The 23,289-nt window shown below is 35.5% G+C and overlaps 2 protein-coding genes across 3 annotated transcripts; both read right to left on the reverse strand.

Annotated features, from left to right (window-relative positions):
- Positions 1–1,013: 1,013 nt before the first annotated feature.
- Positions 1,014–15,765, reverse strand: LOC109161911 (isoleucine--tRNA ligase, cytoplasmic). Of its 2 annotated transcripts, XR_002050973.1 has the most exons (26): positions 15,148–15,765; positions 14,972–15,037; positions 13,649–13,792; positions 12,752–12,966; positions 12,007–12,172; positions 11,450–11,563; positions 11,051–11,148; positions 10,312–10,390; positions 9,577–9,735; positions 8,493–8,582; positions 7,220–7,353; positions 6,368–6,527; positions 6,165–6,248; positions 5,752–5,964; positions 5,229–5,354; positions 4,689–4,826; positions 4,481–4,584; positions 4,305–4,368; positions 3,621–3,709; positions 3,402–3,543; positions 3,031–3,094; positions 2,872–2,939; positions 2,643–2,765; positions 2,470–2,535; positions 2,162–2,379; positions 1,014–1,154 (listed from the first exon to the last, which is right to left on the reverse strand). XR_002050973.1 is itself a non-coding variant. In XM_019310478.1 (25 exons), the coding sequence occupies exons 1-25, from the start codon at positions 15,679–15,681 to the stop codon at positions 2,302–2,304; spliced, it is 3,318 nt and encodes a 1,105-aa protein (XP_019166023.1). In that variant the 5' UTR covers positions 15,682–15,765; the 3' UTR covers positions 2,037–2,301. The 2 variants fall into 2 exon arrangements, 1 of the variants encoding a protein (XP_019166023.1); XM_019310478.1 differs by lacking the exon at positions 1,014–1,154 and having other exon boundaries at positions 2,037–2,379.
- Positions 15,766–17,984: 2,219 nt separating this feature from the next.
- On the reverse strand, positions 17,985–22,926 carry LOC109161914 (probable pectate lyase 8). Its single transcript, XM_019310481.1, has 7 exons — positions 22,690–22,926; positions 22,315–22,368; positions 21,416–21,490; positions 19,410–20,052; positions 19,211–19,314; positions 18,905–19,043; positions 17,985–18,821 (listed from the first exon to the last, which is right to left on the reverse strand). The coding sequence occupies exons 1-7, from the start codon at positions 22,797–22,799 to the stop codon at positions 18,600–18,602; spliced, it is 1,347 nt and encodes a 448-aa protein (XP_019166026.1). The 5' UTR covers positions 22,800–22,926; the 3' UTR covers positions 17,985–18,599.
- Between the last annotated feature and the right edge of the window lie 363 nt (positions 22,927–23,289).

A 23,289-nucleotide genomic window follows, 5' to 3' on the forward strand; every position in this document is an offset into this window, starting at 1 on the left:
TTCTATTGAAGTCCATAGTTTCTTCGGCAAATTATGCCGTGCAATCGTGTGCATGGTGCACACAGTTGCAAAAACGGCGTGTCCGACTTTAAAAAAAAAAAAATCAGTTTCGATTGCCATTAAAGGTGTTATGTTGTGCATAATTTGAACTATATATCTAGAATTAATGAACTATATATCCAGAATTAATGAACTATATATCCCGAATGAATGAACTATATATCCAGAATGAATGAACTATGTATCCAGAATGAATGAACTATATAGTTCAAATTATGCACAATATAACACTGTTAACGGCATCGAAACGAAAATTTTTTGAACTATATATCCAAAATGAATGAACTATATAGTTCAAATTATGCACAACATAACGCTGTTAACAATAATCGAAACTGATTTTTTTAAGTAGGATATCAAAACGACGTCGTTTTTGCAACCGTGTGCACCAAGCATGGTGCACACGGTTGCACAACATAACGCTCCAGTTTCTTCCCCTTGGGCCTCACCTCTAGCTAATGACATAGCTTTGTAGGCCTGTCTTTTACTGATGTGATAATAATCAATTGTGCAAGCTGTCTCCCTAAATTCTTCAATCTTCCAAGTTCCAATCACTGTTGCTTGCAATCTGCTTCTTTCATCTCTTGGCTATCAATGCAGCAATGTCCATTTTATTCTCATTAGCCCACACACAGTTGGTATGTTCATCATTAAATGAAGTAATTTTCCAATACAAATCATTCATTAACCTTTCTTAAATGGAGCTCTATGCAATAGTGAGAACATTTATGTGATTCTAAGGTAAAAACGTTGGAGTACAGTGTCTACTAACGATGATAAGCTATATTAGTAAATTTAGATTTTGAATTCCTTTATCCTCGTTTAGGAATATAATCTCTCGTTAGATTAAGGTCGATATTTTCTTATTTTGCAGCTAATGTTAATTTAACACTATATAGGCCTTATTTGGCAATTAAAACGCCGATAACCAAACAAAACTATAGTAAAACAAAACAAAAAATAAAAATATTAATTAATGGAGTAAAAGCAATGGTAGCATATTTTTGTTACAAATTTTGATCTGATATGAGCAAAGTGAGTATTTTTTAAACATTAAACTCAAAACCTCTCTTTGATAAACTGTGTCTAGCAGTGTTTCAGAAACAACAAAACACTATTTTCTAAGCTCTTCCTAAGGTAATTGTGAACGAGAGTTTGAGGTCTGACACCCCATCGAAACTCTTTTCTCCCAGAATCACCTGCAATAGTACAAATCCCCGTTAAGTAACATCGTATAAATGTTGAGATTATTGTTCACACTTTAACGGTTAGTAAGAGTTGAGAGTACATACAACACTTGGTGGAATCGAATCAGCAGGAAGCAATGGAGATCCAATGGCATCAGTAATGTATCCTTTCTGATGAGAGAGAAAATACGAGAAAATCCACTCAATCATCCATGCATAGAGCAGCAACTAACAATCCTCAATAACACTTTGAATTTAAGTGACTATTTTGTCTGGTAAAGAAAATATTATTGGTTTAATATTGTTTTGAGGTTCGACAAATTCAGCTAAAGCATGTTTTAATTTACATTACTAGGTAGGGTAAGGATAAGAATTTACACTTTTTAGAACTATATAAAAAAAGAATTCAAATTCAATCTCCAATTTTGGCAATGAATTTTTGAAAGTACATTTTTAATATTCTAAAATTATATTATTTTATATAATGTATTTTCAATACAAAAATAATATACATTCAGTACAAAAATAATGTAATTTTAATATATTAAAAATGTACATAAAATTCATGGTCCACACAACTATGTGGACCATGCTCCACACAATAATTTGCCGATTAAAAATTTCCGATGAGATTTAATCGATAATTTAACCGGAGTAATCAAAATTGATAAAAATTGAATAGTTAAAGTATTAAATTAACAATCATAAATTACAATTAACAAACTCCAATAGTCAAAGGACCAAAATGGCAATTTACTATTATTATTATGCAAATGATAACTGTGTGCATCAAAATAAATATATTAATTAATGGAGTAAAAGCAATGGTAGCATATTTTTGTTACAAATTTTGATCTGTTCTGAGAAGTGTGTATGTTCTAAACATTAAACCCAAAACCTATCTTTGATAAAATGTGTCATAAACACCCCCACCCCACACACATCCTCAAATAAGTAATTTTTTGAAAAACCAACCAAAATACTAAAAACAAACTTGATGACCTGACCTTGCACCAGAACCCAAAATACAGAAACAACAAAACACTAGGATTTTCTAAGCTCTTGCTAAGGTGATTGTGAACGAGAGTTTGAGGTCTGACACTCCATCGAAACTCTCTTCTCCGAGAATCACCTGCAATAGTACAAATCCCCGTTAAGTAACATCATATAATTGTTGAGATTGTTCACACTTTAACGGTTAGTGAGAGCTGGGAGTACATACAGCACTTGGTGGAATCGAGTCAGCAGGAAGCAATGGAGATCCAATGGCATCAGTAATGTATTCTTTCTGATGAGAGAGAAAATACGAGAAATCACCACTCTATCATCCATACATATAGCAGCAGCAACTAACAATCCTCAATAACACTTTGAATTCATAAATCACTATGTTACCTGTGTCTCCAAAACCTGCTGCGAAACTGATTTATCCTCGTCTAGAGGTCTGAAGTAGACCTGAACTACATCTGTTGGCTCAAGTGCAGATTTCTTTTTCAACTTCTGAACTCTATTAACAATCTATATAGAGTAATTGCACAGACAATCAAAAAGGGATTAACTAATACCTATAAATAAGCTAAGGACAAATGATATCAGAAACAAACAAAGCAGCTCATAAGAATACCTCACGAGCAGCTCCAGTCTTGAGTTGTGACTCATCTATCACCAAATCCAATACCACCAACACGTCACCTGTAAATGTAATTAAGTAGGAATTGGAATCATACATATCTTTTATATATCCGTATAATAAAATAATAAGGATAGTAAAGATTGTCGTTACCATCTCCAGCTGCATCTATCTCATCCTCTGTCCGATTATCAGGACGCTTAAAACCCCGGTTAATCTACAACACAAGCATATGATAGAAAATTACAAATATGAAGTTATAGCATCTTACCTAAAAAAATTAAATGGCAACCCATTATAACTATCACAACCCTTTAACCATTTATAAGCGGGAACCTCACAATGCAAACTATGTATTTACAGAATAAAGTTGCTCTTCTGGCTAATTTGTCCTTTCATCATACACCCAGATTAGCCATCCATCCCAAAGTAATAAACAGTTGGACACTCAGATACAAAGATAATACACAGACAGAGACACTATACTACACAAACAATTGCCCAATTGATATCAAGTTATGCACCTTAATATCACTAAGCTTCAAAGTGTGTTTTGCAAAGGTAACTTCTCCAGCTTTCTCAAAAGCCAGAATATCTTCGGTTGACATTGCCTTGACTGCCTTTGCAACTTCTCCCATTGACTTTCCTAGTTTTCTTCCTAACACACTGAGGAGGTGACAACAAATGAGAGAGAGAAATTCAAAGACCAGATAATGCAATTTCAGTATAATAAATCAAATCACCTGAAGTCAGGTTCCGCGCGTAAAGATGCATATTCCAAAGTATTACTACATGTCTCCAAAGACTGAACATTGAGTTCCTCTAATACAAACTGTAATGCAATGTAAACCATATAAAGGTTATGAAATGAGATAAATTGTGTACAACAAAAAGCAAATAAGGTGCAAGGAGAGAGCCTCAAAATGTTTAATAAAAATTAAAAAAAAAAAAAAAGTAGCAATAGAGTGCAACAAAAACAAAATGAAATAGAAATTTCAAAAGAATAACATTAATACAAATTTCTTTCAATTATTTTTCCAAGCAACAGAACAGCTTAATGACACAATATCATTAGAAATCAGATAAAACAGAGAGCCTAACTCATATGAATGAACATAAACTCAATTATATATATAAAAATAATAATAATAATTAAATAAAAAGAATCAAGGAAGCCCATTCCCACAACCGAAGGACAAGTGAAACAGAATTTTCAAGAGTCTCCCTTGATTGACTTATTGTTTTCTAAATTGTTCTCAAGTATGTGGTGTAGTGTATAGTTTTCACTTCCAAAGTGTCTGTCTAATTGCATACATTAATATGATAAATTCACTACAGCTCACCTAAGGCGCAATGTAACATGTCATATATTAAAAACAACTCAGAAGATGCATAAGATAATAAGACACTCAGAGAAAATAATAGACCTCTTTTAGTTTCTCCTTGATATCCTGAAGAAAATCTTCATCTGGATGTACGACCACCATGTTCCTGACAAATAAAATGACACAAGAATAACATTTCACAGTATTATCCTTACTGTTGCCACAGCATAAAGGGGGACAGAAGCAAAAGCTGTAAGAGATAATCCAAGAAACACTACCTTAGTGGTGTTTTTAGAGGTTTGTTACGGCGCTCACGGATATTACGTGCAAGATCAATGACCGTCATCATCCTACTAACACTTTGTTCAATCCGTTCCCATCTCTAGAAACACATAAATTTTAGAACATGAAAGGTTTTTAAAAATTCAGTTATAATGATTCAATGATCACCCTTTAAGAAATAACTAAAAAGTAAATAAGTAGTACCTTCCCCTCTACTTCCGGAAAACTGCAATAATGAATACTACCCTCTGATCCATTGAGAACTTTTCTTAAATTTTGATATAGAACCTCAGTAAAGAAAGGTGTGAATGGAGCCATTGCTTTGCATGAAGTCAAGAGCACCTGTATCCACCAACCAAACAACATATACACATTTAGAATGAATAAATGATAAAGATTTGATCGTGAACAGCTAATCATTTTATTCTATTGTTAGATCCAAAACTTGAAATTTATATATCACTGTAAGTTCTATGATTCCAAGTTCAGATAGATGCACTTATCCTTGTTTGTCTAATCACTAATGTTGAATATAAATGTGTTGGCATCAAACATCGCTGCAAAATTTTTCAAAATGAATGCTAGGAAATGTCTATACCAGACATAATTATCAGTATATATAATAATATTTGACAACAGAATACTTTTTTACAGGTAATAATAATTGCCAATTGCCAATCACCGAACATGCTAATGACACAATGAAATATTAAATAGCAAGATATCAGAGAATTGCTAGAATACATGGTAGAGAGTAGACAGAGCTGTTCTGCAATCCTCCTCGCCTGTACGACCTTTAAGCCTCTTACGATTGAACCGCACGTAAATATTTGTCAAGTTATCAAGAAATTTCAACAGATAGGGAACCACCTGCAAGGTGAGTGGAAAAAGTTAATATTGACCACCTGCATTACATACAGAAACACGAGCTGCCAAATACTGTGCACCGGCATAGCACAGTTCGAAATTATGAATTCCAAACTGACAAGGGCATTATTTAATAGAGGCCAACAGAGTAATCTACACTATACTCTACTTATTAAGTCTTTTCCAATATTAAGCCTACTTCTCATTTTTAAAAAAAATAAAAAATGAAACTCATCTTCTTTTGGAAACAAAGCAAGTGACCAACTACATCTAAAAGAGGGAATAAATAATGAAAAGAATGAAACAAGACAAAGAGAGCCATTGGCAATACACTAACTATACTTGAGTTCATTATCCCATAATTCACTAACCAAAACAATATTTGTTAAAGAAAACTAACCGTATACAATCTGTATGCAGCCATCTCTTGTCGAACAAAATGTACTAAACTTTCAGTCGCTGAGTTGATCCATTGGTCAAGGACATTTGAAGAAGATTGAAGAGTTTTTTTATCAAAAGGAGTAAATGCCCCAAGCCCATCAACCTCAAATCTTTTTGCATTCTGAACAAGGAACCTATATGCATTATACCACGGCAGAAAAACATCTTTAACCTGCAGTATAAGAGAAGACAGTATGCAGAAATCTTAGCAAACTAAGAACTAAGCAGGAAATAACTAAAAGCAGAAGTTAACAGGTTGAAAGAACAGTATATCAATGCTAAAACGTAAACTCATTAAGAAAAACAAAAAGAAAATGATGTTAGGAGCACTATTACTGGCAAACCAGAACAAGCAAATATTTAGAAACCTACCACTCCATACACTCCGTCTTTTTTGAACCGCAAGGGCTCAGCACGAACAACTGGAGAGTTAATCAGGTATAATCGCAAGGCATCCTACACAACAAACCATGAACAATAGCATTAGTTCATTAAAAAAATTAGCCATCAAGAAAAACAAGCATATTATTCTGATTCTCAATACTGTAATAGCAGCAATAATTGACACCACTTACAGCACCATAATCATTGATAACTTCCGTAGGTTGAGGATAGTTCTTCAGTCTCTTACTCATCTTCTTTCCATCCTCAGCCAGGACAAGTCCATTGCAAATAAGATTTCTAAAAGCAGGTTTTCCAAACAGTGCAGTAGACAAGACCATGAGGGTATAGAACCTGCAACAAGCAACAGCAAAAGGTTAAACTCCAATTCACAGACTACCAAAAATTAAAATGTAATACACAATTGACAGGAGAAAAGTTATGAATCAGCAATGCACAACACCACGAGCAAAAAGTCTACAAGCAGATTCTGTAGCTTTGGAAAGAAGAAAATAAAACAAAAGTTTGGAACTACAGAAGATCTGTGCATTGAGAGAAATCAAATGAAAATGAATGCGAGAACGAGAGAAGACCGTGCCAAAATCCCATTATATGATCCATAAAAAGGATCAGTAACAAAGTAATGTAAAATTTTTATTTGACTTCTTCCAAAATGTCACCAATTTTTAGAATGAATGCTTTCGCATCATGGATTGCCATGGCCCTATCTATACAATTCGTACAACCCTGCCTGTAAAGGGAAATGAAGATGGGGCTATGTATTTGTACCTAAAAAATTGACGTGAAAATAGTTAAAATTCATTGGAGGTGCTTCCATCACCAGAACGCCAGCTAGAGCGCACAAATATACTAATCCATACAGCTTGCCCCTTGACAGCACCCCAAGAAGGGGGCAGGGCAGACTAATTGACATGAAAACTAATATAGCATCTTTTAACGGGCAAGCACACCATTCACATAGAGAAAAGGACACATTCAGTTTATAGTATATATATGAAAGAAAAATACAATAAAGTAAAACTCACCATCCTCGGGTTTGGTCAAGCCCTTCAGCCACAAAATGCCCGGGAAAATTGTTCTCAAAGAGTTTAACATTTTCAAAAGGGTAGTGAATATAAGCATATGGCATGGATCCACTTTCAAACCAGCAATCAAAAACCTGTAGAAATGAAAAACAAAAATAAATACAACATAAATGAGGCACCAAAAAAAAAAAAAGTGCCAACAAATAATTCCAATCAGCAGTATAACTAAGAGGCTAATGGCAACATAAAAGAACTAGAATCCTACTAGCCTGCCAACTAAACAAAATAAGAGTTTCTTCTAAAACTATGACCAACAGATGAAAGAATATCAGCACCCACTTGAGCAGCCTATGAACAAATATAGGAGACAGTAATGCTTGAACAGACAGGGAAATACAATCCAAATTCACCATGCACCTATTCAAGAAAAAAATAAGCGCACTGGGTACTTTTTTCAGTGGATGAAGCACATAATGCACTAAAAACCAGATATGAGATATCTAAAGAAATCCCTTTTCTTTAGCACTTAGCCAGACATTAAAAAATATTAAATATTAAATAATAATAATAATAATAATAAATAAATAAACAACTTAATGAATTGGGCATATGTTGTAGACCCAGAGCTAACCAGCGGGATTTGCATTTGGAATCAACTTTAAGCCTATACAGTCTCTGGAATTCCCATGTGAAATCCCACTTTTGGTTAAAATATAAATAAATTTGAAATGTTGAATTATTTGCTGCAATCATAAAGACTAACGAACTAAATAAAGAAATGTGCACAGAACATTAACTTCTAGATTGAAAAAAGGAGATTAAGTAGTTAACACATAAAACTAGATGTTTGATGCAAGGACTGAACAGCTTAAAATGACGATCACTGAATTAATGGGAAAAAATATATATATATATATATATATATATATATATATATATATATATATGTTACTATGTGATCAACCAAAAACTATTCTGGCTCAAAAAAGAAAAGAGTATATACTGTGTAAAGGTGGTGCCACTTCACTTTTGTGGCAGCTTGATGCCAATCAGTAGCAGCACCCCTTTTAGAACACAAGAATAGGTAGGAAGAATCCTTGTGCACTTTGTATTATTTAAAACCAAAGTAGTCTTATGATGTTAGCATAATGATTAGAATGTCAAATGTAATTCAGGGATATAACGAAGGAAAAATATAATATATTCTTTAAAGATGAAATAGTAGATAAAATAAAGCATCAATGCGGTCAATACACTGCTGAAATTTTCTTACATCCTCCACACGACGAAGAACTCCAAATTCAGATCCACGACTAGAGGGGATGGTAATATGATCAATCTTATGGCGATGCAAGTCCGTCACCTGCAGAGGAATTAACATTGCAATTTAGTACTTGCTCTGAATCTAAGAATGATTTAGATTTGCTAAATTTGTCAAAACAAAAATTTATAATAGAGTTAAATTAAAAAATACAAAGCAGTATTAATGCATTAGCCTCTGTTGTCAATGAAAAATTGATGTTCATGACAAATATGAAATGAAAGCAGAAAGCCCAACCAAGTCATGCCACAGGGAGAGAAGATATGGATGGTTAGCTACCAAAAAGGAGGGAACTAGTATAAAAACATCAGCAAAATCAGAGCTTCCAAATATATAATATAAATGTAGTAATTATTGTCATAGAACAAATAGAAACACTATGTAGGCACATTATAATCATAGATTTGTGACATAATAAGAAAATAACAACTTGTTTTACTAGCTGTGCAAAGCAAGGTGTTTTGCAATTATAAAAAGGACCCAATGGAATATTTAAGAAAAAAAATCGCACCTAACCTCATGTAATCTAATCTTAGATAATAGCACGCTGAGCATGTAGATATTATAAAAGTACACCACCTACTGAAACACATGACACTCTCAGTAGGTGGCATATGGCATCAGCAACTGGGCAAAGGGACTGTTCATGTACAATAGCCCTTTCCAGCCACCAAATTATTTGATGAAATTATTAACTTGACCAGTCTCCAATTTTTCATTTCCAGCACATCTTTGCAAAATTGTAGATTTCCAGCCAGATTGGCATCAAATGACAAGAGAGTTGATGCATTTCTAAAACATGATGCCACATAAGCAATACAATTTCCACATTGTGTGTGTATGCATGGAAAAAAGTTAGCCATAAAACACCAAAGTATAGTGACTGATTTCTTTATTAACATACTGTCAATGTCATTGGTTTTGGAATGCAGAGTAAAAAATGGCATATGTAAGCATACTGCATAATGCATCAAGATAGATAAAAAATAGCCATCATTCAAGATAGAAGAAAAATAGCCACATCAACAATGCAAACCTTTTCACCCGAAAGCTTTTCCAGTTTATCAATGGAATCCATAACAACAATCTCCTCGCCATCCTCACTCATCCATACAGGAAGTGGAGTTCCCCAGAACCTACTTCGACTAACAGCCCAATCCCTTGCATTTTCAAGCCAATTATGAAAGCGCTTTTCCTGTCAAGGGACACGCCTCATTAAAAATATCAAGTGATAAATTTAGTATCTGAGAATGAAAAATAAAGAAATTCAACTGGTCCCTTGATACCATTCTAAAAAGAACATAGGCAGCATTACACAATGAACAATGCATACTTCACAAAACCTGATGAGGATAGGAAACAGAGATCCACAAAATTGACATAGTAACAGGAAATCAAAAGCCTTTCAGAACACTAGTGGCAGTTTCCCAACATTGATCCATCCCAGAAAAGGAAAAAATAATGAGAGAAAATATACAGGAAGTTGGAAAAGCAAACCAACTTCTTCATACTCTTTTTGGTATGGCAACACCAATTCATTAAGAAAATTGGCGACAATCTTGATAATTCTATACTACATATCCAAAAGTATAAAGTGACTAGTAGTCTATAAGGAAAAATCAAGAAGCAATAGCAGCAGCATAAAAGGAGAAGAGTTAGGAAAGCAGTGGAATGGATTTAGGAGCGAAACCTTAATACAACATAACCAGCACAGTAATGATATGAATGCATGATATAAATACTCATGCATGTAAAAGGAAGGAATTCTAACCTTCACAAAATCAGGAACCCAGTATGTTTCTTTATTGTTCATTAACAATTGATCCTTTATCTTCTCTACTGCAACAAACCTAAACACGAGAGGAGAAACTTGTGATTTGGATGTCAATAGGCATGCAAAGAAATATTAAAAAGAAGATTTGTAAAGTTAAGCATTGCTAAAACCAAACTGCATTGGATAAAAGAGTAATATGTGTGCAAGATTGAGTATGAGCATCTGAACTTGAAAACTAAACCATAAATCAACAGAACTTTCCAGGTATAGAACACATCAAAGAAAGTAAGTTTTAGTACTGTGGTAAAGAATTGTACAAATATAGGACATACTGTTTATAATTCTTCTAAGGAAAGATAAAATAACCAGAGTAATGACAACAACAAAACACAAAGATTGATTTCAGTGCTCCAAATAGACTAGGACCTGTCAACACGATTTCATTGTTAATTACAAAAATGAATAACAGTCCACTGACACTAAAACAAATCAAAACCTCGTTCCCACTAAGTGGTATTGGTTAAAGGAATTATGTGATCCCATAATTATGGAGGATGAAACTAGAACTATGAAATCTGTGAAACAAGGTACGACTGAGGGATTGTAATTGAAGATAAATATGGCACCATAATTTCAGGGCAGAAACAATCTGTCAAATGGTACTGAATGATGCATTAATGAATAAAATGAAATGCCAACAGCTGAGTACTCAAGAAGTAGAATTTATATTTGATACCAGCTGGGCACTGCTCTGTAAATCAGTGGTGTGTCAGATCTCCAACAAAATGGATAGGAATGGGTGAAATTTCCAGACTTCACAAGCCTTCCTTTCTCCTGAACAAAGAGCAATGCTTCATCAGAATAAGCAGCGGCAAAAAAAAAACACATTGGATGTATGGATTTACAGGAAGAAAGTGGATACAATTAACATAGGACTTGGAGTCAACTATAAATGACATAAAAGGAGATATTTTCATTATGATAAACTCAATCCATTCTAGTAAGTAGAGCCCTATATGAAACATTCACAGGAAATAGGGGCAAATAGACTCCTGTGCAAGCAGTATAGCTAAAACCTGTGTAAAAATAATGAAATAAAATACAAAAACACAATATAATATGAGAAGTTTCTTGCCTTAACAGCTTGAATAATATCCTTGTCTGCATCCTTTACATAACGACGAGCGAAGTCCGAAACCCTCTCAGTAAAACAACCATCATCATCCACTGCTACGATCAGGTTCTCCCCCTAAAGAAGGTATTCTCAATAAAAGCTTCGAAGAAAAGTAGCATATGTTCATTTACATGAGTTGTTATGCTGATTAGAACTAGAAGCTATATATCACAATAGACATGCATAAAATATACAGGTCATTTACTTGGAAGAGAAAAACCAATCACATTTCTAAACATCATTAATTATTTCCATATGATTAAGCTACGGAGTACAATTACTACAACTTGTAATTAATCTATTCATACAAAAATAAATTGATGAATTACAGTAGGAACATATAGATATGATGCAAACATTAATGATTTGGTTTGTACCACAGCAATACATTAAGGGTACAATATTGTATATTTACATTATACTAATACTTATTTAACAACATTAAAGCAATTTTGAAATATACAAAATAGAACCATGCATCACATGGGTCACCATCAAGTTTTAACAAATTCACAAACCTTGTTAATTATCTGATGTTCAACACAAACACGATAATCGTCTTCACCAAATGCAGGAGCACAGTGAACAATGCCAGAACCACTATCAGAAGTAACATAATTATCTGCAACAACTCTGAATGCAGTATCAGAGAAGTCCTTAAAGTAATCAAACAACGGTACATACCTGCAAATAACAGAACAATTGTCTCATTAACAGAAGAGGAAAAGAGTAAAAGAAACACCAATAAAATAAGTAGGTGGCCTGTGTTGACATAATTAACATTCATTACAAATTTCACCAGCCAAAAAAACAAGACTAATGTAAAACAATTACAGTTGCTCCAAGTGCAAAAGCAGCCATATTAAATCAAAAGAGGAGTCTCGTTAGAGAACCAAGACAAACACTAAAAATCATATTCTCTTCTTTGATAGGAGTAGTTTGTAGCAAAAATGGGTTAATATTTATCAATCAATTGCAAAACAAAAAAAAAACAAAAACAAAAACAAAAACAAAAAAAAAAAAAAAAACAAAAACAAAAACAAAAAAAAAAGGATAACCAATCTGATCTACGCAGTAAATACTCTGGATTTATTAAGGGAAAAGACAGTTACAGAAGAAACCTATACTTGTGGGTTCACACTAATGAGGGAAAGGCCCAACCATCCAGATCAGAACTGTTTTTATCATGCCAAGACATTAAAAGCTGGAAAATAAGTGCACTAAAATAATGAAATGCAATTAAGAACAAGGGTAAATTCTCACTTCTTCCCAACAAGTGAAGACCCTGAGATTTTATCCAAAATCTCGTAAGTATCCAAATTCTTTGATTTACCACCAGAAGGCTTGGACTTAGGATTTGAATTTTGGGTATCATTAACAGCACCATTGGTGGTGCCTTTTTTTGCTTTTTCTAAAGGAAGCTCAGATAGTCTAGATTCGGCCACCACATAGATTTTCCCATCAAACTTGTTGCGAACCTGTGCCATTTTCAGTTTTGCATTAGATGCAAATGGACATAACAAGTGCATAGAAAGACCAAGGCACAAAAGAATCTTTAGTAACTGATACAATAAAATATAGAATAAACTGTTTGTCTAGTTAAAATATATATATATATATATATATATATATATATATATATATATATATAAATGGATATTCAACTTCTCATATGACACAATAATAACAAACCCTTAAATAGTGCAAGCAGAAAATAATGTAGCTAGAGTGAACAGATTGAGGAATATGAAATGAATTGTGAAATGAAGCAATAAGCACCACAAGACAAGGAAATTAGACTATGAGACAACTACATGCTCAAAAGTTCTCCAACACTATTTTTAATATAAATAATAAGAAGAGAGAGAGAGAGAGAGAGAGAGAGAGAGAGAGAGAGAGAGAGAGAGAGGGGGGGGGGGGGGGGTAGAAGAAGAAGAAAAAAGGAAAGAAACTCAGTACAGGGTATGAACTAAGGCATACATTTGACATTCCTGAAGATATCAACAAAGATAATTTTATAAATAGGAATAGTAGGGTATCAAAGAATATAAGGCTTGTGTTAATAAATTACCCAACAATGGAATTTTGAATATATTCATGGTGAGTCATTCATGAAGTATCATAAATCATACTCGTCAAATAATCATATATAGTACTAACCTTTAGATACACAAAATTAGCATTCACACAAAGAGCAAGATTACTAGGAAGAGTCCATGGAGTCGTCGTCCAAGCAACAAAAGATGCACCGTCTTGATCATCAACTATGGGGAAAGATACCATGATTTCAGGATCAGGAACTTCCTGCGCACAATATCAAGATCTAAAAAATCAGTATTTTATATATACAGGAACAGAGATGGCACTGAACAAAAAGGACAGGAAATTCAATGGGTATAAAAACTAGACTAGATAATCATTGTATATTCTCCAACCAGATGAGAATATCAAAACCAACTAAGACAGGATTACGAGGGCTTGTTTTGTGCAGCCTAACATTAAACAGTAGGACATACAAGTTCTTTCTTTTTCACTATTTTGATAATTGAGTATATGATAATTGGCATCCAAGTATCCAACTATGATTAGGCATTCTCAACTAAAGAGATTTAAGTAATTTGAACAATGTTGCATCTGTCTGAAATAGAGTATCTCAAAATTAACTCATGAAATGATGTCTCTAAAAGCAACACAGAGCTTATATATAGAAACAAAGCTGCTAGAAAACAAGAAGGATAGGTGATTCAATGGTAACCAAAGTTAGATAATGACCATATATTTTGCAACTGGATGAGAATATCAAAGTCAACTAAGATAGTGGATTTTATCAGGCCCTGTTTTGCACAGTTTAACCACATGACATAAAAAGTGCTTTCTTTATCTCTATTTTGATAATTGAGCACATAGTAACTGGCAATCCTACTACGATTAGGGATACCAAATAACAATATTAAGTAACATGAACAAAATGTCTTCCTCTTTGGAATAGAGAGTATCAAAATCAACTAATGCAATGTTGTCTTTTTAAGTGACCTAAAGCTTAGAACCTTTTCTTACAAGCAACATGCAGCTATGTGAATAAGAATTGATTACTTATTTTTGTTTGGAGAGAGATTTTTAATGCTAGGGGAGGATAATCATAAAAGGGAGTAATAGGCTTTCCAATTCCACTCACCAACCAGGTATTTCCCATTGCTCGTGATTCTTTCCATTCCACTCAATCCATGTCTCTCCCTCTCACTTCCCACAATATGAAAATTGCTACTACACATTTTTCAAGCAACCACTTTAAGCATGCATTCCCTTTAATAGTACTTCCTAATCCTTTTAATTTAAAATGTAAAGTTACAATCTTTTTTTTCAAATAGTCCATACAAATTAAAGGTGCCACAGTAGCACATATATTATTAGATTAGAATTAAAATGAATATTACAAGAACAAACTTATGAGAATGGTAGCACAACAATTACGGTATGCTGTACCTTGTAATTTGAATTTGCTTCAAAATTGGATAATGGAGTTTTGCAACCCGTGCTATATGGCATAACCTGCAAACCATCAACTTATACGGACATCAAATTCCATTAAGATAATTAATGAAACAACCAATAAAAAAAACAGAAATTGACCTCCATTAAGAAAGTAAGCGAAGCCAAACCTTGAAGCCTCTATACACAAGTCCCTTGTCAAACAACTGAGCAAAGACCCACCAGACGCTCTCCATGAACTTCAAATCCATAGTCTTGTAATCGTCTCTGAAATCAATCCAGCGCCCCATCCTGACCACAGTCTTCTCCCACTCCGCAACGTACCGGGTCACAATCCCCCGGCACTCCTCGTTGTACTTGTCAATGCCCATCTTAATCACATCCTCGCGGCTCTTAATCCCAAGCTTCTTATCGATCTCGTGCTCGACAGGAAGGCCGTGGCAGTCCCATCCGAACCGTCGAGTGACGTGGTGGCCGGCCATGGACTGGTACCGAGTGACGATATCCTTGATCGTCCCGGCGAGGATATGGCCGTAGTGCGGCAGACCTGTAGCGAAAGGCGGGCCGTCATAGAAGATATACTCCGGCATATCTTTCGTCCGGTCTAGCTGAGTCTTGAAGGCCTTGACTTCATCCCACCATTGAAGGATTCTCTCCTCCTGCTTGGGGAAGGAGAAATCTTTGCCCTCGCATACATCATCCATAGCAAGCTGTTCTGTAGTGGTGGTGTACGCGGGCAATGTAAGCTGTAAGAACTTCACTGTGTTGTAGAACTGAGAATGAAAATAGGGTTTTATGGTGGAGTATATTTTATATATAATCCCCCAATACGGCAACGTTTCCATTTGGGTTTTTGTGAACTTAACGCTATATCATACAGTGCGGGTGAGGCCAGGCCATAATTCCCATCATCCTCATCTAATATTTTCAACCAATGTATTTAATTACACCATTAAGTCAATACACAATATAGCGCTAATATAACTGCAGCTTCATTTCACCACAACTATAGTATCATTTTGATATAACTACAGTTTCATTTGATAATATCAAAATAATACATGAGACAGTATCAGTTTAGATACACTGTAGTTTCAGTTGGTAATTAACACATACAAAAATACACACTCCGTTAACAATAACGACGTGTCGTTTCTTTACTTAAAGAAATGATCCCGTTTTAATCGCGGTGCACGTGCACCGCGGTCCACAGTATAACGACGGACTATCAATGATGCCAACTGTTGGGCCTAATATGTTATTCATCCATTGGGCCTATATATAGGCCAAGCCCAATCTAATAAAAAACTACCAAACACTTGAAAAGCAACCAGGGGCAAAAATGAAAAACTCCGGTCTCGTGTCACAATTAATAATCATTGTTAATGTGTCGTTTCTTTATTTAAAGAAATGATTCCGTTTTGACCGCGGTGTACGTACACTGCAGTTCACAGTATAAGTATAACTGTATAACGACCGACTATCATTGATGCCAACTGCTGGGCCTAATATGTTATCCATCCATTGGGCCTATTTATAGGCCAAGCCCAATCGAATACAAAATTACCAAACACTTGAAAAGCAACCAGGGGCAAAAATGAAAAACTCTGGTATCGTGTCAATTAATAATCATCGACAAATGAAAAAATAATTGACTACCATTTGCCGCCGCCATTTAAAGAAAAAACCAATCACCGCCAACTAAAAGATTGCCTTTATCCTTCTTCCCAAACTTCACTCCTATAATCAGTTGAGCTGTCCATGTCGGCAATGGTTACTTAATTCACCGGAGAAGACAACTGGCTTTCCGGTTGCCACTGATTGGTCTCTTCCAAGCACGTAAAATTTGATAATTTGAAGGTCGAATCTCTAGTCTTACTCCTCGTCGCAGGTAGTCCACGGTTCTCCACGATAATGGTGAGCAGTTCACTCCCACTCGCATGAGTCAAATCATCGCTTGGTTTGGTCAATGAGATTTTATTGTCGCCGTTTAAGGTGGACAATCAAATATCATATCTATAGTTGGAAACACCAAATTTGTCAAAAATAATCGAACAACAAAGCAAGGCCACCTGAAAATCAACTAAAAATACACAGAACATGTAGAAATTGAAAAAATATGAAATAACCAGGTAAATCTCTCATGCACGGGAGAATAGGTACAAAATCACCAATCTAAATCCTAGAGTAATTGTGATTTTTTGCATGAGAAAATGTCCGGAAAATCAATTCAACCACTGCCTTGGTATATATGCCGTCGTCGTGGCCGATTCCACTGCCTCCATGATAGAACCCTCACAAACAAGAGAAGAGAGTACAAAATCACCGGTCATTTTTTTATTTTTTCAATGGTACTCATCCGTAGCCGTCACCGAAAATTTTTGTAAAAATTTTCACCGAAACCTTAATGATCAGTTATTTCAAGTGGTTTAAATGTTAAATTACATATTTTTAAAGTTAAAGAGTTTAATTATACTTTCGTGTAAAGTTTAAGGGCTTATTTATTTGACAATTTTTTCGGCAAATTATGATGCATTGCAATGTGTAAATCAATCCAAAAAGTAATGGTTTGTGCGCCTAAATCTTGAAGATTGGGCAGAATTCCGGCCTGTGCGGGGTTAGGCGTGACACGTTGAATGAAAGTGCAGCAGCATGTGCTAGGATATTGCGCCTGAAAGTGCATTAACACATGGCCGCATCTATCCCTCTCTCTTTACATTTCATCCATTCTCCCCAAACCATGTGAACACTTCACTTTCCTTGGTCCCCAGTAGCTCCACTACTTAATGCTATGGACATTTGTTTTTCTTAAATATTTAATTTAGGTTTCAATTTTTCCCCAAATATATTTAAATACCGTAAAATATTCATAAACTTGCTATGTAAAAGTAAAGTAAGTATGTTTAGTTTCGAGACTCACATCAAATTGAATTATTCAGAACGCACAAGGAATCCCAACCTGAAATAACTAACTTGTAGACCTAATACAATTGTCAAAAGAAAAAGGCAAAAAAGGAAAAACATTTGAAATAAATATAACTTAGCTTCCAAGTGTATTACAAAGAAGAATTTCTTTTCTGTTTCTTTTGTTTCCCAATAACAATGTTGACATTCACACTATATATTTATATAGCTGGGGCCACTTAAAACAGGAACTTACAATATCATCTAGTACAGTTCCTATGATACTTTCATAATTTAAGGCAAGCACGTACAACATGTAGAGCAATGACTAAGGCTCCAATGGATATGATGCTTTGATGAATGGATTGGAAATCTGGTTATGTAGGGACAATAAATATAATTGAAAAAGGAGGGAGTGGATATATATATATAAATATATATTTGTGGTGATGGACAACGCTTCTGCGCCTGCATCTGCAATAGCATTAGCTTGGCTGGGTAGAAGCAGGCCGAGGTTGCACAACATCTTGAGATGGATCGGAGGCGTGAAAATTGTAGCAGACTTTTTTTGGCTCAACAGCCAATGGATGTGATATGGGTATGGATAGTGGGTTTTAGTAAAAATGGAAATTTGAAGAGAAAAGAGAGAGAGAAGGAAGAAGATCATTTTTTTCTTTTTCTATTTGGGTGTAAATGAGGGGGCCGGGGGCCGAGGGTGCTAGCATGCGCGGCCCTGGCGGCAAGCAAGTGGACCAGCAGTTGCAGTAATTGCGCCGACCAAAGAAGAGGACTTGGCACCTAAGCTTGAAGCTCTTGCATAGCTGGCTGAGGCACCGGCTCCAGATGGGGTAAAATAGGCTCCATTAAGCATCAAGTCTCCCTCTGATCTCCAGTTCCAACCTCTCCATTCACTTTGTGATGTCTCAACTCTCTTTGTCACCTGTATTTTCAACACATTTAATGATCCAATACAATCTAATTCCTAATTGGCAAAACCAAGTTAATTCATTGATTATTCAGTACCTCCTTGGCAAAAGGATTGACTGGAGCAAGGTATCGGTTGCCTTGACTGTTGATGGTTGGGCTAGCACTTCCACCGATGGCATACATTTCCCAGTGAGTGTAGTCATTGTTCACCACATGGAAGTACCCATGCCTACACCTTTAATTTCATTTCATATATAATTGTTTAAGTTAATATTGTAGAAAGCCCCAAATCCAAATTAAGGATAACATTAAAATTATTGCAGATTATAATTTAATTAAGATAGATATATACATAAGAAGAGGATTAATTTGAGGGAAATACTAAAAGTTAAGAAATATTACCTTGGCATTCTCTGAATGAGGCCCTCTCCAAAGTGGTTATAGGCAATTGTCACTTGCATTTGCTTGTCCCTTGTGTAAGAGTCACTGTGGCCCAACAGCATGACCTGTGTTCCCCATTCACTCAATGCAATTAGTCCATCACATCCTTAAATGTTAGGTAAATTAAAACTTAATTCAAAAATTAATACATCAATTCAACCTCATTGTGGTGGGCGAAATGATTGTTGGAAATGGTAATGGCAGTTGAGCCCATGACAGCATCAACCAGGCCATCAGCACAGTTTGAGAGTGAGTTGTGATCAACCCATATATGGCTTGAGCCGAAGATGGAAATGGCATCACCATCCGCCATTGTCCTCCAACCGTAATGAGATGGGGAGCTCCTGACCATCGCGTTTCCTGTGGGTTTGCAGTCATGGACATGTAGACCATGAATGATCACATTCGTAATAAACTGTATTGTGATGCACGCTCCATTAGCAATGTGGACATTGGCTCCACGGGCATCAATGGTCTTGAAACTGTTCATAATCAGTTCCTCCTTCAGTGTAATAACCATGTCGCGCTTGAAGATAATCCACAGAGGTTCATCCTGGATCACAGCATGGCGAAGAGTGCCAGGCTTAGGGTTCACAGGGTCATCATCAGCATGATCAGTAACAACGTAGAGCTGACCATCACGCCCACCAATGGCATTGCGCCCAAACCCAATTCCACAGTCCGCAAGACGCTGGCGATTATTGTGCCAATTTGGGTCACAACGCCAGCAGTCATCAATCGGATTACCAGTCCCACATGAGAAATATCCAAGTTTTCGCCTCTCTGTGCTATTCCTGATGCTCCTGTTAATCAACAGAATTCCCATTATTACTTATGTGACTTTTAGCAGAAGCCCTTTGTAGATTGTCCTAAATCATTATCAACAACAGAGGAATGTACTTATTCTTGGAATACAAACACGTACGGGAGAGCCAAATTGTCAAAACCAAATTAACTATGATAGTAGCCGGTAGTAACGGGTAAGTCTGTCGGTGGAAACAATAAAACATTAGGTACACTCACTGCCCTAGCATTTCTTTCTTTTGAATACCAACGAGGTCCAAACGTCCAGTCCCTAGCCTTCTTTCAACAATATACATCAAGTATTTTGTCCTTACACGAAGAAAATTCGGTTTCTTTCCAATTGATGATAGTTTTACCGACTGATGGTATATATATAGGCAGCATCTGTATTTAAGGCCGCACATGGGTGACGCAGGCAAGTGAGAACGATACCCAGAAAACTCTACCCTGCAATACTATATTTCCTACTCTCTCATCTACTCAATACTAAAAGGAAAATACTATATCTACTCCCAATTTTTACTCTCACACCAAATCTTGAATTAGACACTTGTATTAAAATTCAAATAAAAAAAGTAGCATATCAATGCCCGCTAAATTAAAAATATGATTTAATGCTCACTTGTATTAAAATCCAAATAAAAAAAGTAACATATCAATGCCCGCTAAATTAAAAATATGATTTAATGCTAATGGCTCTATTACAATATAGTATATGTTCATATATTTTCTCAAAGTACTGAGGCTCAAACTTACAATCTTCCAAATAAAAGTCCAACCCGAATACCATTATACCACATAGTCCTGATATTTGAGAGTCTATATAATAAAACTCATCCTAAAATTTGCTACTCTCTCCTAACTTTTCTAACATGCACCGACGTAGAGTCGTAGACAGTGACACTTACATGTGCAAGAATATTTTACTATCATAAAAAAATCCAACACCCTCCTGCCAAATGGAACTAATTTGACTTGCACAAGAAACAAATAACTTTATAGGTTGAAACTAAATAGACCATACAACAAACAAAACTGTATGATTAAATATACACTCAGCCAAACACCTTATGGTCAGATAGCATGTAGTGACCTTTCTCATATAGGAGGTCATTAGATTTACCCAGTACTAATAACTAAATAAAAAGTGTGAAATTAATAATTTATTCTCACCCCTCATTTAATATTTATTTCCACCAATAATTTTATTCTTTATTGAAAATCAATAAAATGTTAGTAGGAGGTGTCGCCACTCGCCACCCCACTACTAACTACCAAAAGTCTCACCGTCAAAAGCAATTAATACAACAAGAACAAAATGTATAATTGTAAATGCAAAGGAAAAAGTTAAGCGGCACCTACTCTGCAACCATGGAGGCGACCTCTTCAGGATCATCAACCGCCTGCTTGCTCAAAGCCTCTTCAACCTCCGCCAACCTGAACCATAAAGACAACCAAAACCTCTTCACATTATTAATTCCCGCACAACTAACGCATACACACAGTTATGGATCGAAACACACCAAATGTACTTTTGTACTACCCCAACCAAACCACCCCACACACATTTATGAAAGTTGAAACTAATTTAGTGTTTGATGCTCATAATTTATACTGAGAAGGGCACTTTAGGAAGGCCAATCACGATTTGTGCAACCGATATTGATCCGACATTTCACGAAGTGAGAGTGAAATGACACTGCAAAAACACGCTCATAACGCCACCGCTCAAGGTGGATGCATTTTCCACTACTCGCACAGAATTAATTTCTTCTTTTCTTTTCTTTGTTTTTTTTTTTTTTTTTTTGTTTTTTTTTTTTGAAAATTTTGTGCCGTGACACTAGGATTCAGTAATCATAATTAATCTGGATAAACTGTTTTAACTTGGTTGTTGAGTTTGTTGGTAACTCGCCACGCAAAGTAATTACATACAAAAATGCTATCCTAGAAGCTAGAAAGAAAATTGGCAGAGGAAGGCACTATCTATACGTTTTGTTTTGACAGGTAAAGGAGATTACAGGGATGATTTAGGAAGTACGGGAAGCGATGGAGCGATTAAAGAGAACCAATGGAGATGAATTCTCGCAGAACAGTGGGATGAAAAGGAGGCTCTAACGGAATAACAGTTGAGATCCGAGCATTTCAACGGCTTAGATTGTATTGTTGAACCAAAGACCAACCGCTATATTAACCCTCTCTACCGAGTGACTGAGTCAACTAGGTGAAATCATAAGAGTACCGAGTTAGTAGCTAAGTCATACCTTGCCGCCATTGTTGAGTTGTGCGAGCTCTGCAATTCCTCCTTCTCCGCAGTCCTGAAAAAACAATCACCAAGGAAAATTCATCTATTTTTAGACCTGTATCGAAGAAACCGGACTCCGCATTTTCTCCCTATAACTCATTTTATTTTCTCCAAAAAAAAGAAAAAATATATATAATGAAACAGAGTAAAATGTTAACTAAATTTCGAAAATTATACAAAAAAAAAAAAAAACAGAAGTAATGAAGAACATGTAGAAGTACAACGCCAATGCTCTTCCCAATTTTACTTAAAACCGTGGAAATTGCATATGCACAGATACTCGAAAAGAGAAAAACTGAAAATGTGAGTGTAGTTTTGATAGAGAGAAACGGACCTCAAGTCGGAACCGCCATTACTGTGTACTCTAGCAAAAACTCCGGCGACGAACAAGAGAAGCAGCAGAGAGCTCAGACAAAACGAAGCACGTTTCTTCCACCCCGCCATTGCCGCTAACGATGATAACTCGCTTCCCGTTCCCCCCTCTCTCTCTAGAACTTTTGGGGAAGGAAAGAATGATATTTGGAGAGAGAATTAACAGAGGGAAAGCAGAGTGTGGATGTCGAAGCACTAACGGCCACTTTATATAAGCCTGTTGTGGTCCGTGGCTATCAGAAAACGTTCCATTTAACGGCCGTTTAGTATAACTGAATTAAAAAATAATAATAAAGAAGGAAAATTAGAAATATTTATTCCTTTGACTCCAGTTAAGTTCGGGTTATTTTATTCTCCCTTCTCGAGTATAGCGACAGGAGTAACTGCCATAAACCGCCTTCCGTCATGTGCAGACCTTGGCCCCTCACGTGCTTCCATACGTTCCTTTTTGTTTTTATTTTACCTTTCCAATTATTAATCACTTTGGAGCAAAATAATAATAGGGGAGTAAGTGTAAGTTCAATTCACAATTATCATAAATTGTAATTTTAACCCTTTGTTA

Source organism: Ipomoea nil, unplaced genomic scaffold (assembly GCF_001879475.1).
Source record: "Ipomoea nil cultivar Tokyo-kokei standard unplaced genomic scaffold, Asagao_1.1 scaffold2926, whole genome shotgun sequence".
Lineage (NCBI taxonomy): Eukaryota > Viridiplantae > Streptophyta > Magnoliopsida > Solanales > Convolvulaceae > Ipomoea > Ipomoea nil.